This window comes from Thunnus maccoyii, chromosome 9, assembly GCF_910596095.1.
Source record: "Thunnus maccoyii chromosome 9, fThuMac1.1, whole genome shotgun sequence".
Lineage (NCBI taxonomy): Eukaryota > Metazoa > Chordata > Actinopteri > Scombriformes > Scombridae > Thunnus > Thunnus maccoyii.
This window is the reverse complement of record NC_056541.1, coordinates 6641789-6656158: the sequence shown is the minus strand read 5'-3', so window position 1 is coordinate 6656158 and position 14370 is coordinate 6641789. Positions and strand designations below refer to the sequence as shown.

General features: G+C 39.3%; 1 protein-coding gene across 2 annotated transcripts in view; it reads left to right on the top strand.

Moving 5' to 3' along the window:
* The first annotated feature begins 973 nt into the window (after positions 1-973).
* smarca2 (SWI/SNF related, matrix associated, actin dependent regulator of chromatin, subfamily a, member 2) overlaps positions 974-14370 on the top strand; it is a 49417-nt gene continuing 36020 nt past the window's right edge. The window contains exons 1-14 of one of the 2 annotated variants that reach the window (XM_042420927.1): positions 974-1096; positions 2701-2964; positions 3332-3461; positions 3677-4162; positions 4804-4887; positions 6387-6639; positions 8590-8716; positions 9067-9240; positions 9496-9669; positions 10367-10537; positions 11164-11214; positions 13205-13335; positions 13625-13682; positions 13974-14068. In XM_042420927.1, coding sequence (XP_042276861.1) covers positions 2731-2964; positions 3332-3461; positions 3677-4162; positions 4804-4887; positions 6387-6639; positions 8590-8716; positions 9067-9240; positions 9496-9669; positions 10367-10537; positions 11164-11214; positions 13205-13335; positions 13625-13682; positions 13974-14068 — 2168 coding nt within the window. In that variant the 5' untranslated portion in view covers positions 974-1096; positions 2701-2730. The remainder of the gene's footprint in view (positions 1097-2700; positions 2965-3331; positions 3462-3676; positions 4163-4803; positions 4888-6386; positions 6640-8589; positions 8717-9066; positions 9241-9495; positions 9670-10366; positions 10538-11163; positions 11215-13204; positions 13336-13624; positions 13683-13973; positions 14069-14370) is intronic. The other variant, XM_042420928.1, reaches the window with a different exon arrangement.

Sequence of the window (14370 nt, the reverse complement as noted above, 5' to 3'; positions counted from 1 at the left end):
ATAAAAATGCTTATAGTTTAACTCTTGTCAGGCTTAGACCTCAGCTGATGTTTTATCTTTCAATTAAAGGAAATATCAACTCCTTTGCAGAAGCTCATCTAAGTCCTTGCTCTAAAATTCCCATTTGAACTACTTTCCTTGCTTACTCTACATTTTTGCATCCTTCATCCCTTTCCCACTTTCCCAACTATTCCTATTGCTTCAGCTGCTTTTTCATGCATTTTCAACTCTTATCTACTGATTCATACTCCATTCAAATCTTAAAATGTTCCACCTCTTTCATACATTAGGAGTTTTATTCAACTTTTAACTCCATCCATTCTAATTAGACCTTTCCTACTTTTCCCAACTCATTTATACTCCTTCAGCAGCATCTTCATCCAAATTAAAGCTAGCAGTCCAGTTTAGGGTCAGCCTTTCAACAACCAGCTTTCACCCTGCAATTTCTTCAGAAACTGCATTTTCTAGTTATTATTTAATATTATAGAAAAAACTATATTTTCCTCAAAATAGAACATAAACATTCACATATCTCAAAATAGTACTACCATACTAGAGTAAATGTACTTAGTTATCAAGCAGCTATAATGTAAAACTCAGTTGCAGTGAAGTGAAGTGTAGCCCACTCTTAAATTTGATGAAAGACAGGAAGGGGGTTGACACATAGCTGATGAAATTCACTTTCCTCTTTTGTTCTGGTTTTTATGAACCTGATTGTACTTGGGTCCACCCACAAGATCTCCGAACGACATTTAGATGTCGACCTGCTTTGTTATAAACTTTTACAGTGAGTATCATTGTGTTGTTTGCAATCATGGCCACTCAACCACAAAGTAGTTACAGCAATGGTTGCAGAAGAGCACATACACGCCCAAGAAGGGAGCAAAAATGACTGACGTGTTCATCCAGCCAATCACTGCGGAGGGAGGCGGGACTTCCTGTGACATTGACAAATCAGTAATGGCGACACAAGCAAAACTTTAACATGTCAGCAAAACAACACCAAGGGGGAGTGAACTTGTGCACAGCAGTCATATTTTGGAGAAACATTATATTATTTTCACCTGTTTGTGTGCAGTTTCAGTTCAGCCGGAAGGTAAATTGACTCACGGTGCTTTACATTTGATTATTATTGACACGTAACTACACAGCGTACTGCTAACTGTCAAAACTTTCTGACACGGATCATGGACACAGTTCGTTAGCTCAGGCTAGTTGCTATGCTAGCTGACATTAGCCAGCCGTTAGCTGAGTTCCCCTAGACGAGCGAGCGAAACGGACAGCCTGAAAATGACCTAATTTGTCTGTGGAGCTGCATGCTTCTAAATTGAACACTAAAGTTTATTTTTGGTTTCTTAAAATGTCGCCAAGGTCATGTCAGCAGCTTGACTTTCATCTAAACTTTGATTTTGTCTCCGTATCCGTGATGGCCACCCGTTTTTTGGGGAAGCCATGATCCAATCAGAGTTCGCCTCAAAGAGTGACAGTAAACCAGCCAAGTTAACGTTACTGTAACTGTACCGGAGTCGACAGAAAAACAGTCTAGTTATATATATTTACTGTATTCATTTAGTATATTGATGGTAATAGTCTGATTTATGTAGACATCCATTTAAATCTTGTGATTATGCTTTTTTTCATACGCTACCTTTACTGGAAATGAATTGACAGCATTGGAAAGGGTCGTACTTACTGTACTGACAACATTAGGTTATTATAGAGTGATAGAGATGAGTGATTAACGTAAGATTTTTCATTTTTACATTGCTGTATTGATACTCTTACTTAAGTAAAGGATCTGAATACTTCTTCCACCACTGGTTCTGAGGTTTGACAGTCGAAAGTAATGACAATTTCCAAGTTTTACTAAGTGCACTACAAAATATTTAATTGCATTACAGATTATGTTAAAAGCTATAAAAGAAAGACACATCTAACTTTGAACAATAGCACAGGAACATTTGCATTTTGTAGTTGTCAAAAGAAAAGTTCCAAATCTGCTGCCTTTTATAGACTTATTTCCTAAAGCAACTGTGCAGACTGATGAGTAAAACGATGGAAAGATGTCCTGTGAGAGCTCATTGTCTGGTGTACACAATGACAACACAAGACAGGCATTTGTTTATATTGAGGTTTGCAGTCCACATGCTCAAAACAGCTCTTAGGCTATGTCTTGCAGTTGGCATGGTTCAGGAAATATGTTGTTGGTGTTCAGGGCTCTACTTGGCTCACAATGAGGCAAAAATACCTTAACAGTTATCATATTTTCTGAATAGGATGTGTCAGATCCTATGCAGATGCTAAATGAAATGCTGTCTAGAATTCGTACAGTCTTGTCACTCTATACTTGAAAAAAATACAGTGATTTTTTTTTTTGTGAAAACATATTATATTTTAATGATAAAGGAACTTTGTTTACAAGGAATCCAACAAATAAATAATAGGAAAAAAATAGAACTTTTACCAGCTGCTTCATTTGTTACACAAATGATATTCATGGTGCTCAAAATGTACACTGATGTACAATAAAAAGAGGAAAACTCATACAATATAGTCCAATAAAACAGCCCTGCAATAAAGAGTACATTTTTGTATCATCTTTTGATTCTGATTCAACATACTGTTCATATTGAAACCTGTTGTTTGTGGTGTTTTAGTATTTTTTTTCATAGCATTAAAATCTTGTCTTTTTTTCTGAAGCTGTCTGGGATCTTCCCAGCAGTTCAGTAGATGTCCACCCCTTCAGACACATCAGGTGGTATGTCCCATCCCGGCCCTTCCCCGGGGGCAGGCTTGTCCCCAGGTCCCATCCTGGGCCCCAGCCCTGGACCGGACCCCTCACCAGGCTCTGTTCACAGTATGATGGGACCCAGTCCTGGGCCTGGAACACCTAATGCACCTCATGGCATGCAGGGCCAGGCACAAAGCGAGTACTCTCAGGATGGCATGTATTCTATGCACAAGGTAAAAGCACAGTGGGTCTGCTGCATGAGAACAGTGATGTGGTAGCATTTTATTACAGGCTTACTTGTGACTCCTCAGTTTAAGTGGGATTCCTGTCATCGCCATTTGTCATCTGTTGAGATCAAAATGTATAAATAAATTAAAAACAAATCAAATTGATATATTGATATAAATAAAAATGTCTGGGAATCTACAAGTAGCAATATGAACAATGTTGATAATGTTCATGTGTCACTCAAATACAGAAAGAATTTGTTTTGATGGACAGATTGTTTGCTTAGTTGCTTTAAAAATACAGTTTGGATGGGGTAATGTGTTGGGACAAAGAATGACGGTTAATCTTGATTTTTTTTTTTTCTGTTTTCAGCCCATGGAGGGGATGAATGACAAGACTATGGCAGACGCAATGCACTTTGGTCACATGAAAGGTGTGGGGATGAGATCGCTCCACAGTGGCATGGGGCCTCCACAGAGTCCTATGGACCAGCACAGTCAAGGTATATGTTGATTATCTTATCCCTTTATTTAAATTAAAAGCTGTAGATATACCTAAAAGGCAAAAATAATTATGTTTGCTTTACTTTTTTCAGCTTATAGTAAGGCTACTACATTAAGTATTCTTTGCATAGTAACATCAAACACTTCACAAGTACTTAAAGAGTAATCTTTTTGGCTGTGTGTAATTACCAAAACACTCTCCTGTCTGCTGCAGGTTACATGTCCCCCCATCCATCCCCCATGGGTGTTCATGAGCACGCCTCTAGCCCCATGTCAGGAGGCGGAGGAGGCGGGGGACCCACACCGCCCCACATGCCTCCTTCCCAGGCAGGCACTATGATGCCCATGGATTCCCAAGGAGCCATGCCCAACATGTCCAGCATGGGTCAGCAGGGGCGGGGACCCTCTGCTTTCAGTCCAGTCCAGCTGCAGCAGCTCAGAGCTCAAATCCTGGCTTACAAGATCCTTGGCCGTGGGCAACCCCTACCTGAAAACCTCCAGCTGGCTGTTCAGGGCAAGAGGAGCCTACCCACAATGCAACAACAACAACAGCAGCAGCAGCAGCAGCAGCAGCAACAACAACAACAACAGCAGCAGCAGCAACAACAACAACAACAACAGCAGCAGCAGCAACAACAGCAGCAGCAGCAGCAACAGCAACAACAGGCACCTAGTGCTAGTCCTTACAACAGGCCTCCAGGTAAGAACAGACTGTTTTACAATGTTACAAGCTGGTTAACTTGTGGCTTACTTTATTATGAGCAAATAAATCTATATTTTTTGTCACAGTGCAGGGTCTCTTAAGCTCACAGTTAAATCATAAACTATAATCAGGATTGTATTTTTTTTGTGACTTCCTGATATGATGCAACAAACTTGAAAAAACTTTGACACTTCAATGTGATGTACGTGACCTCGATCTGCTCGATAACCCCTAGTGATAAGAAATGTGATATCAGCCAATCAGACCCTATTTACATGATCAAATTGTATGACTACAAATTTAACACTGTGTAAGTGATCAGTATTACAATGTTAGGAAGCAAATTATCTGGAATCGTTTTAATTCTCACTTTTAGTTTATTTTGCTGTTATTATTGTACTGATTTTTGTGCCGTATGATTTTAAAGTTTTACCGCCCTGATAAAAATATGTTATCTGGTAAATACTGAACTATTGTAATTTAGTTCAAACAAACAAGAAAATTAAGACACTTTATTGAAACCGTAGCAACCATCTGGGCACAGGCTCACACCATCTATTAAGTTCACAAGTTCAAGTTTGGTGCATATAGAGAGACATAGGATTATTAAAATAAATATTATATTATTTTGTTGAAAGGCCTGCCAATGGCACCCATGGGTGGACCCCAGTCAAGTCCATGCCCCACCCCAGCTATGCAAGGTCACAAGCCTTGGCCTGATGGTAAGTTTGCAGTATATGATGGCAAATGGATCTGTAAGATGAACTGTTTTGACTTATAATACACATTTTCATACCACACATCATGTTCCAAGGTGTGAAAGTGAAAGGTTTGAGGCTGATAAGGCTATGCTACTCCCAGCTGTTTGATGTTTAGGCTTGCATCAGTTTATCTTTGAAATTACAGCTTCATATTATAATGTGGAACAATGTTGAAATCCAAGGTTGACATAAAATACAGGATAACTATACTGGCTTTGAAGGTGCTGCGTTATTTCTGCTGAAAAGAGGAAAATTGACTCAGAAAAAAAAAAAAGTGCATACGTTGCTGATTATTTAAACAACTTCATCTAGACAATAATGTTCTTTCATTGACCAAACCAAATACTAATTAGAAGACACAATACAGTGACAGCAACCACAATAGCTTATGGAAATTTGTGATTAATAAATGTTGATGCAATAGTGGAATAAATACTCAGTCGGATGAGACATCGAAGTCTATCAGTGTGAAGAGTTTCCAGTTCTTGTCATTAAAACACCAGGTCTTTTTCTCTTTATGGCACTAAAAGTAGTAGTAGTAGTTGTTGTCTTTTCTATAAATATTTTTTTTTACAAATATTAGACCTTATGTCTCTAATGGAAGGATCATAGCTATCATTAAAATTAAAGGGTTGATCCACCTCTAAAGGATTTCTTTCATTGAGAACCAGTCCCAGCTGTCTGTATCTCTATATTTCCTACTACAGTGTTGACGCACATATTCTAGCAGCAAAAATAGAGTTTTTCCTCTTGTTCCTTGTCTGCTTATCTTTGGAAAATATCGTACCTTACAAATGGATCATCTGTCTTAAATAATTCATATTAATTCATATGAATCTCCTGAGTTCATCACTCTCTATTATTAGAATTTCAAAAGGTTCTTTTTGTCTAGCATACTATTATTAGAGATAATAGTCAGCTAAGCAAAAGAACCTAAAAATAAAAAATGTCAAGTCACACTGAGGTCAATTTAAAACTGAATAAATCCCCCAAAAATTAGGTAGTCAAAACAGCAGTAGCTCCTGGGAGGGTCTGATAGCAAACTGGTGCCAGCTGAGGGATCAGATTTAGAGCGATGCAGAGATGTCTGGGTCTAGAGCTGAGACCAGAGAGACCAGACGGGCCCTCATGGAGCCAGGCCTGGCAAGGGATAGGCCCCTAATGTTATGTAGAGGGATGTGATGTGTTGCAAATCCATCTGTTAAAGTGGAAAAAAATGCTGAAACTAGTTGGAATGAACTTTGTTAAGTATATGCTGCTGTGAGTTTATCTCTCTATGTGTCATCCCTGTGATAGAGGGTGTTGTTTATTGGCTAAAAATGTTAATTACTAAGTATTAGGGCTGATCAACTAATCAGCTAACTGTTGCAGCTTGTTACACATAGCTTATCAATAACAAAAACGATTTCTGATGATTATTTCTGTGACTTTGACTTCGATCTTTTGTTTTTATTCTTCAGGACAGGGTGGTGAAAACCAAGCCGGAGCTCAGAAGCACCTCACCCCCGCCGCCAGCGGACGCCCGTCCCCCGCACCTCCTCAGGCCTCTGCCGTGCCTGCTGGGCCCATGCCAGGCAGCTCAGTGACCCCTCAGCCTCCAGGTCAGCAGGTGTCCCCCATGCCCCAGATGCAGCAGAAGCAGAACCGCATCACGCCGATCCAGAAGCCCCAGGGCTTGGACCCAGTGGGGATCTTGCAAGAGAGAGAGTACAGGTATTTAACACTGGTCATACAATTTATGAACAATTCCTGTCTGGTCTTTGCTACTTCAAGTCACATTTTATCATTCATTCATTTTTTTGGAGCTCAGGAACAAGTGAAAATATAAAGACAATTCATTCCAGAAGATACAACAAAGACTCATTTATATTTCACAGCGCATGTTTTCCTAATTGTTTCGTTGAGATTTTCGGGTGCAGAGACAGACACCCACCTGCCAGGGGTGCAGGACCACTGAGAGATGGATCTAATTTAGACTTGAGCTGTGAGGGAAGTGGTACAGAAATGTTAAAAGGTCGTATCTAGTCAGATTGTTGTTATAGAAAAATGATTCATGAGTCATTTTCAGATGGGACACTGACATGAGAGATAACCAGCACGTTACCAGAGTGAAATGAAAAGCAACCTAACTTACAAGTCTTACTTGTAAACTTCATATTGTGAAAATCCCCAGTAAAGCTGCTGTGCATACATTACCGCAGCTCACTGCTACCCCCTGTGATATTAACCCACAGGCTGTATCAGTTTACAGATGGCCGATGGCAATATGAGGAAGGTACACAGGCCTTAATCTTGCAGTGGCCTTAAGGCTTGTTTTTCCTCACACAACATCAAGTATCTCGTTGGATGGTCTTCTCAGATCACCCTTGACGAGCTGCATTGGTCAGGAAAAGCTCAGAGACCAGAGAGAGCTAACCTCTCTCCACTTTGTACAATTAGGCCATCCTGACATACAGTAACTCTAAAACTATTTTGAAAAACATTATATTTGTAATGCTAAGTTGTAATAACTGATTAATAAACATCTGATGCACTCTGACAGTTGCATAATCAAGTTTCTACACTCAGCCTACACAAGCACATAAATGGACCAAGACTGTGATTTTATATTTGTGTAAAGACCCTCGTCGGCCTGTGATGGTCAGTCCTCAGAATACTTGAGTCGAACTCACAGTCCTCCATAAACTGCCGTTGTCTGGAAAGTCAGATAGTCAGATGGTTATTCTGCGTGTCATACAGCACAAGGATAAGTATGACTTTGCTAAAAATGTAATAAACTCTTTAAAGAGTAACTCAGTATGGTTGGGTGAACAATAAAAAGAGTACATTAGTATAAAACATATTTTAAAGCAGATGTATTTTAATTCAGAATCCATCCTGCAGATCTTGATAATGATACTGGTAACTACCTCCATAATGCAACTGATTTTGTAATTTCATTTTTTTAAATTGTGCTATTTTTGTCTATTTTCTAATGCTGAAAAAAAATTGTCAATTAATCAGTTGCTCAATTGACACAAAATTAATCACCAACAATTTTGATAATCAATCAGTTACATGAGTAAATAATTAGGCTAAAATGGTTTTCTGGTTTCATCTTCTTAAACATGAGGATTTGCATATTTTCTGTTTTTAATTTAATTTAATATCTTTGGGTTTAAGACTGTTAACCGGACAACAGAACTTTATTTCTTTTCTAATTTTAGACATCATCTTGGGCTCTAGGAAATTGTTTTTTACAATTTCTTGACATTTTATCAACTTAACATTAATGGAAAAATAATAGTGAAAAAAAATCAGTAGTCGCAGCCATAATAATTTTCTTAACACTTGAAGTAAGGAAGCTGTGCTTTAACTTTGTCAGCATTTATTCAGTACTGATGGAATGACATGAAAGGTCTAATCGTTATCACTTTGTAGTCAAAAAGTTTGGCTTAATTAGTTTCAATCAGGACAACTTTCATCCCTTTTTAAAGGTAATTGTGTATGACAGCGTGCATGCATATGTTAAACTACTCACGTTGTCTCGGAGGGATGAAGCAGTCCTACCATCCAGAGTGTAGTCCGACAGTTACACTTCTATTCCATTTGTGCATTTATTATACGTTCCAGGGCATTTGAAATTTAATTTTTTTTACTTATTACCCTCATAATGCTCCTCAGGCTGCAGGCTCGGATCGCGCATCGAATTCAAGAGCTGGAGAGTCTCCCGGGGTCCCTGCCTCCTGATCTGAGGACTAAAGCAACAGTAGAGCTCAAAGCGTTGCGTCTACTCAACTTCCAGCGGCAGGTACGCAGCAGTTGCTCTGTTTCATGTTTAATGTCACCGCGTGAATGGGAAGCTGTTATCAGAGTTTACAGGATAGAGTGTTGTAATTATTGAGGAGTGATTGAAATCGGGTTTAGTGTTTTTTTTTTTTTTAGAAAATAACTTCCAAGTCGTTCTTTACTGTGATGTTTCTGGTCATGTAAAAATGTAATGATTTTTTATCAGCTGCAGTTTTACAAATAATTTCCATAAAATTTACAGTTAAGACTTTCAGTTTCTGGAAATAAACACTGTTTAGCCAAGTATGTATATTTTGTATGTAAATATACACATCAGATTGAATTTAATACGTAATCTGTGCATATCTCCAGCTGAGGCAGGATGTGGTGGCGTGTATGAGGCGGGACACGACCTTGGAGACCGCTCTGAACTCCAAGGCTTACAGACGCAGCAAGCGTCAGACGCTGAGGGAAGCGCGCATGACCGAGAAGCTGGAGAAGCAGCAGAAGCTCGAGCAGGAGAAGAAGCGCAGACAGAAACATCAGGTGATTGACACTCATGCTTCTAGTGAAAAAGTTGCATTACTATGAAAGGGAAGTGAATTACTGTTATTTTGTGCTGATGTTTAAAGAAACATTCATTACGTTAAAAGTTACGATGAGAGAACAGTTTAAATAAAATTCAACAATGACAGAAAACTTCAAAAACACAAGACAGTTGCATCAAACAGTCCCTGCATGCTGAAATGGATCCGTCTAAAGTGGATGACAGAACTGACTTTTATGATGTTTGTTTTTCAGGAATATCTGAACAGTATCCTTCAGCACGCTAAAGACTTCAAGGAGTACCACCGTTCGGTATCCGGCAAAATCCAGAAGCTCACCAGAGCCGTCGCCACCTGGCACACCAACACAGAGCGCGAACAGAAGAAAGAGACGGAGAGAATCGAGAAGGAGAGGATGAGGAGGCTTATGGTAAGGGGCAGAAAGTCAAAATACACCATCCTGAGAGCACCTGGTGTGTTTAATAGTTATCTCTGCTTGTTGAAACAGTGTCAAACAAAACTCTCATCTACAAAAAACAATTTGAACATTCGATATTTTAATTTGTATTTGATTTAATTAGCGATTATTATCACATTTTGTCTCCAGCTAAATCGACCGTATAGAGATGTACTCTTGGTAGTGTATGTATCAGTGTAAGACACATCAAACAAAGTGCAAAATCATATTTAAATGCTATACAGGAGCAATATGACCTTAATAAGGATGCAGCGATTACAGTTATCAGTCCAAAATCCAATACCTGAACCAGGGATTATTTTGGTATCTGTGCTTCTTTTATTTTGAAATACAAAATCAGTGCACCTCACTGTCTACAAGTGGTTTGGGTCAATATTAGGTGTTTGGTAACATGATCAAACGTCACTTCTAAACTGTAAGGGGAGTAGTTCAATCACAAATACTATTTGTGCGGTCCAGTTAATAATAATATCAAGCTGTGAATTATGGATTTGTCACAAGTTTCCAATACCAACTGACTGATGCAAGCCAAATCACACCAAAGCTGCAGCGTTATCAAGCTGTAGATAATATTTTCATCAGTATACCTCAAGAGGTTTTGGTCCTTTTTTTCCAACATTTCACTCTTTTGTCACTATCCCCTACCCAGGCAGAAGATGAGGAAGGCTACCGAAAACTCATCGACCAAAAGAAAGACAAGCGTCTGGCGTACCTGCTGCAGCAGACGGATGAGTACGTGGCTAACCTCACCACCCTGGTGTACGAACACAAAGCCGCCCAAGCTGCGAAGGAGAAGAAGAGGAGGAAGAAGAAAAAGAAGGTAGGTCATATTCACAGGATGTTGCTTTATACTAGTCAATGTCAAATCTGTATTCAACTGCTTTCTGAAGGTTCTTTTACTTTTATATTGGTGTTCATGTGTATTTTTCCTATTCAGTTGGGAAAAAAAGGAATTTTCATTAATCATGAAAAGACCAAAACCACCAACGTGTTAGTCTGTCTGTGAATACTTTTTGGCTTCTTTAACCCAACCATGGCCCAAGACCATTTTTCTAACAGAAGACATAGAACGCCTTCAGAAATGTCTCCCAAACATACAGTATCATTTTTATTCAGCCAAAGCAGCAAATTACTAAAGATTTTCAAAATAAATGAAGATACATGATAATGCGGTTGGTGCATAAGGTCCTGCCGTCATTATACAAAGTCAGCCCAACCCTCCTTACGATGAGACAATGGTTTAAACTTGAATTATTCTTTATAATCACCTTAATCTCACTTAACCCTGTGTTTATATGACCTTGCCCTTAAAGGAAGGAATGGACCAAAACCATTACTGAGAGATGATCTAATGCTGGTTGTACCTATATTTTGAACATACCCTGCTGTGATATAAAATAAAAACATTTGTAATCAGCTTCATGTGTTTATGTCTTTGATGTCTAGAAGGTGGATGGAGACGGTGAAGGCACCAGTGCAATCGGACCCGACGGAGAAGTAAGTCATCGGACGCTCACATGTACCGTACAGGGCCGTTACCCGACTCAGAATCATGTCAGTCGAATCGGATTTGGCCGTTCAATACAAAGATTCAACTATTTACTGTTCCTTTTTTTTCATATTTCAGACTATCTGGCAATCAGAAATCAATTGGCATGAGTTTCAGTGATGACTTTGACCACATGAGCATAGTCAAACGCAACAGAGTCATGAGAACATATTTTCGAGCGTTTAATAATCAATAAAAGACAGCTGCATATGATGCAAGATTTGAATTACGGCCTATTTGAATCGCTGACATATAACGTTGGGCTGTTATATGGATTTGTTGGAATAATGAGACAGGCAGCAGACGTGTATTTCTGTTTAAATCAAGCTCTTATTGTTTAAAATATCACTTATAACAACGTGGAAACGAATAAACAGATGAAACAGTTTAAAATAATTTCACGGCATTCACAGTGTTTTCTCACAGAACACATAACATTTTATTAAATATACCAATTCACACCGAATCTCAGACAGTCTCACGGAGACTCCTCATGTGTTTTTACACTCCCGAGTCCGTTTCTGCCACGTTTAGCGAAGCGTAATCTGAACAGGCAGCTGTTTAAATCATGTAAAAAGTAGCGGCGTGCACAGCTCCAAGTCTTCAACGGAGTATCAGGTGCACGGTCGCGGCGAGGATAAAACAAACAAAACACCGACGCTCACGGATCAATCTTATTATTATTTTTTCAGCCAGATGATGCCTTCACGCTGATGACGAAATACTTTTTGCACTCGTGATAATGTATGAGAGGAACAGAAGTGATTCTAAAGCTGAGTCATCACTCTCGGTTTCTACCATGTTTCCCTTTTGGTCGTTGCCTTGGCGATGTGCCTGAGTAAATTCGGGAGGTTGAGTGTCTGACGGAGCATGAAGGGATATAGGGGTGTATTTGTTCAGATGTTTAGTTCAAATATCAACAGTCTCTCTCCAGAATGATCGACTCTACCTTCATGTTTTTCCCCCCTTTTGGTAATTTTACCTTTGTTGTATGAAATGTATGTCTAAAGGCTGATTCCACTTTAAATTTCTACCTGATTTCCAGACGGTTTTTGGGTGTATTTTTATATTGAACTTGACGATACCACTCTCCTGCTTTTACCTCAGTCCTCAAATGCACTCCGGCACAAATGGGGAAAAAAAGTAATCTCAACATCAGATCACACAAATAGTAATTATCCTCTCAGAGCCAGACTGAATCCGAGGTGACGGCACAACCAAAGCAAATTGAACCTCTTGTAAATAACGCAGCAGCAAAAAACAAATGGAAATCCGCAGCGTCCGTTCTCCTTCACAGCTTCCCGCTGCTTTTATTCGCGTTCGTCTCCTGTCAGAAAATACAACCCTTGATGGCCAATTTCGGAAGAAACGCTCATTAACGTCCCACTGGTTTATCTGTAATGAGGGCTGCGGTAGTCCCGAATGTTGGGATTCTAATGAGAGGAGTGATAAAGGGCTTAGAACTGGGATTTATTATCCCCTCTTTATTTTTTTTTAGTAGCATTTAAATGAATGAATCAGTGAAGCAAGGACAGAACTGAAATTCAGGTCCATCCCAATCGGAATACACACAGGAATATTTTCCATTGTCCAGATAATTTGAGTTTTCATCATCAACTTCCCACCGTCAGCTTTGTTTCTACATGTGTGTGTTTTTTATTGCAGGCAGTCTAGATTTGTGAAGTTTTATAACCCAATTCATGAAGAGGAAACAGAAGCAGCATAAAACTAGATGTGTTTAAAATGAAGTTATTTATTGCATGGATTGGTAGTGAGGCAATGAGTCAATGGGTGCCGCTTAAATTAAAGAAATAGGTATAACCAAAAGAGGACTCCTTCTAACTAAAGTTTTGAATTTTGACTTTTGAATTATCTTGAATTATCTATATGAGTTCACTTGTATTCATTCACACACTTTGTGATTTGTTCGTCCTGCAGCCGATGGATGAGAGCAGCCAGATGAGCGAGCTGCCGGTCAAAGTGATTCAGACGGAGACCGGGAAAGTTCTGCAGGGAACGGACGCTCCCAAATCCAGCCAGCTCGAGGCCTGGCTAGAGATGAACCCCGGGTGAGACGTTATTGTGTTGTCAACCTCTGACACACCTGGTTTCTGGAGTTTCTGTGTTTAGCACTCTTCTCCGTATCTGTTCAGTCTTGGTGGCTATCATCGCTCATGAAAGCTGCCCATTGTTTTTTTGTTGCTACTGCAAGAACAAATGCTCCTATTTGATTATAAAGTGTTGAATTAATTCCGCAGGATGCATACATTATTCTGCTGTAACAAAACAAACAATACATATTGTAACTCTGCTTTGTATTTCCTTCATTTTTCCTCTCTCATCCTTTTTGAAAACCAGTTACGAAGTTGCTCCGAGGTCAGACAGCGAGGAGAGCGGCTCGGAGTTCGAGGAGGAGGTCAGTGACTTTCTCATTAAGGAACTCTCAGAGTGGGGGAGATTTTAATAAGCCTTCTCCTGCAATTTTTCACATCATGCAGATATTACTAAAGGGGATTTAGTGTCCACACACTAAATACGCACATCAAAATCCACCAGGGGGCTGTAGCTGTATGCGCTTCAGTAAATGCTGTTTATGATTATTTTTTTGTATTATCCCCATCAGAGCCACTTCTGTGATCTCTCTGTGTTCTGTTATGATCATGTCAAGTACGCTCTCACTCATGCCGTATCAACTTTACCTTATAAGGAGGAAGACGAGTTGGCCAAGGCAGAAACAGAGGAGAAGATGATCGATCCCAACGGAGATGAAGTGTTTGTGACGGCGGCCAAGCACATCATCGAGTACTGTATCACTTCCTGCTATCCAAATATCTCAGATTTACTTGGCAGAGTGCAGTATTTTATCCTCTAGTTAGAAATCCTGACTTTAAAAAGCCAATTTTTGACATATTAGAAGTTTAGTGTTTCCTTGTCAGTGTATATTTTTTAGGAAGTGGAATTATTTAAAAAGCTATTTCTCATTAAACACTTTTGGATTTTGCCAGCCAGAGCCTCATAAAGTAGTAAATCTGTCAAAAACTCTAGAGACTCAGATTAAAGATACAATAAAATAAATAAAGCACTATCAATCTTTGTGCTGAATC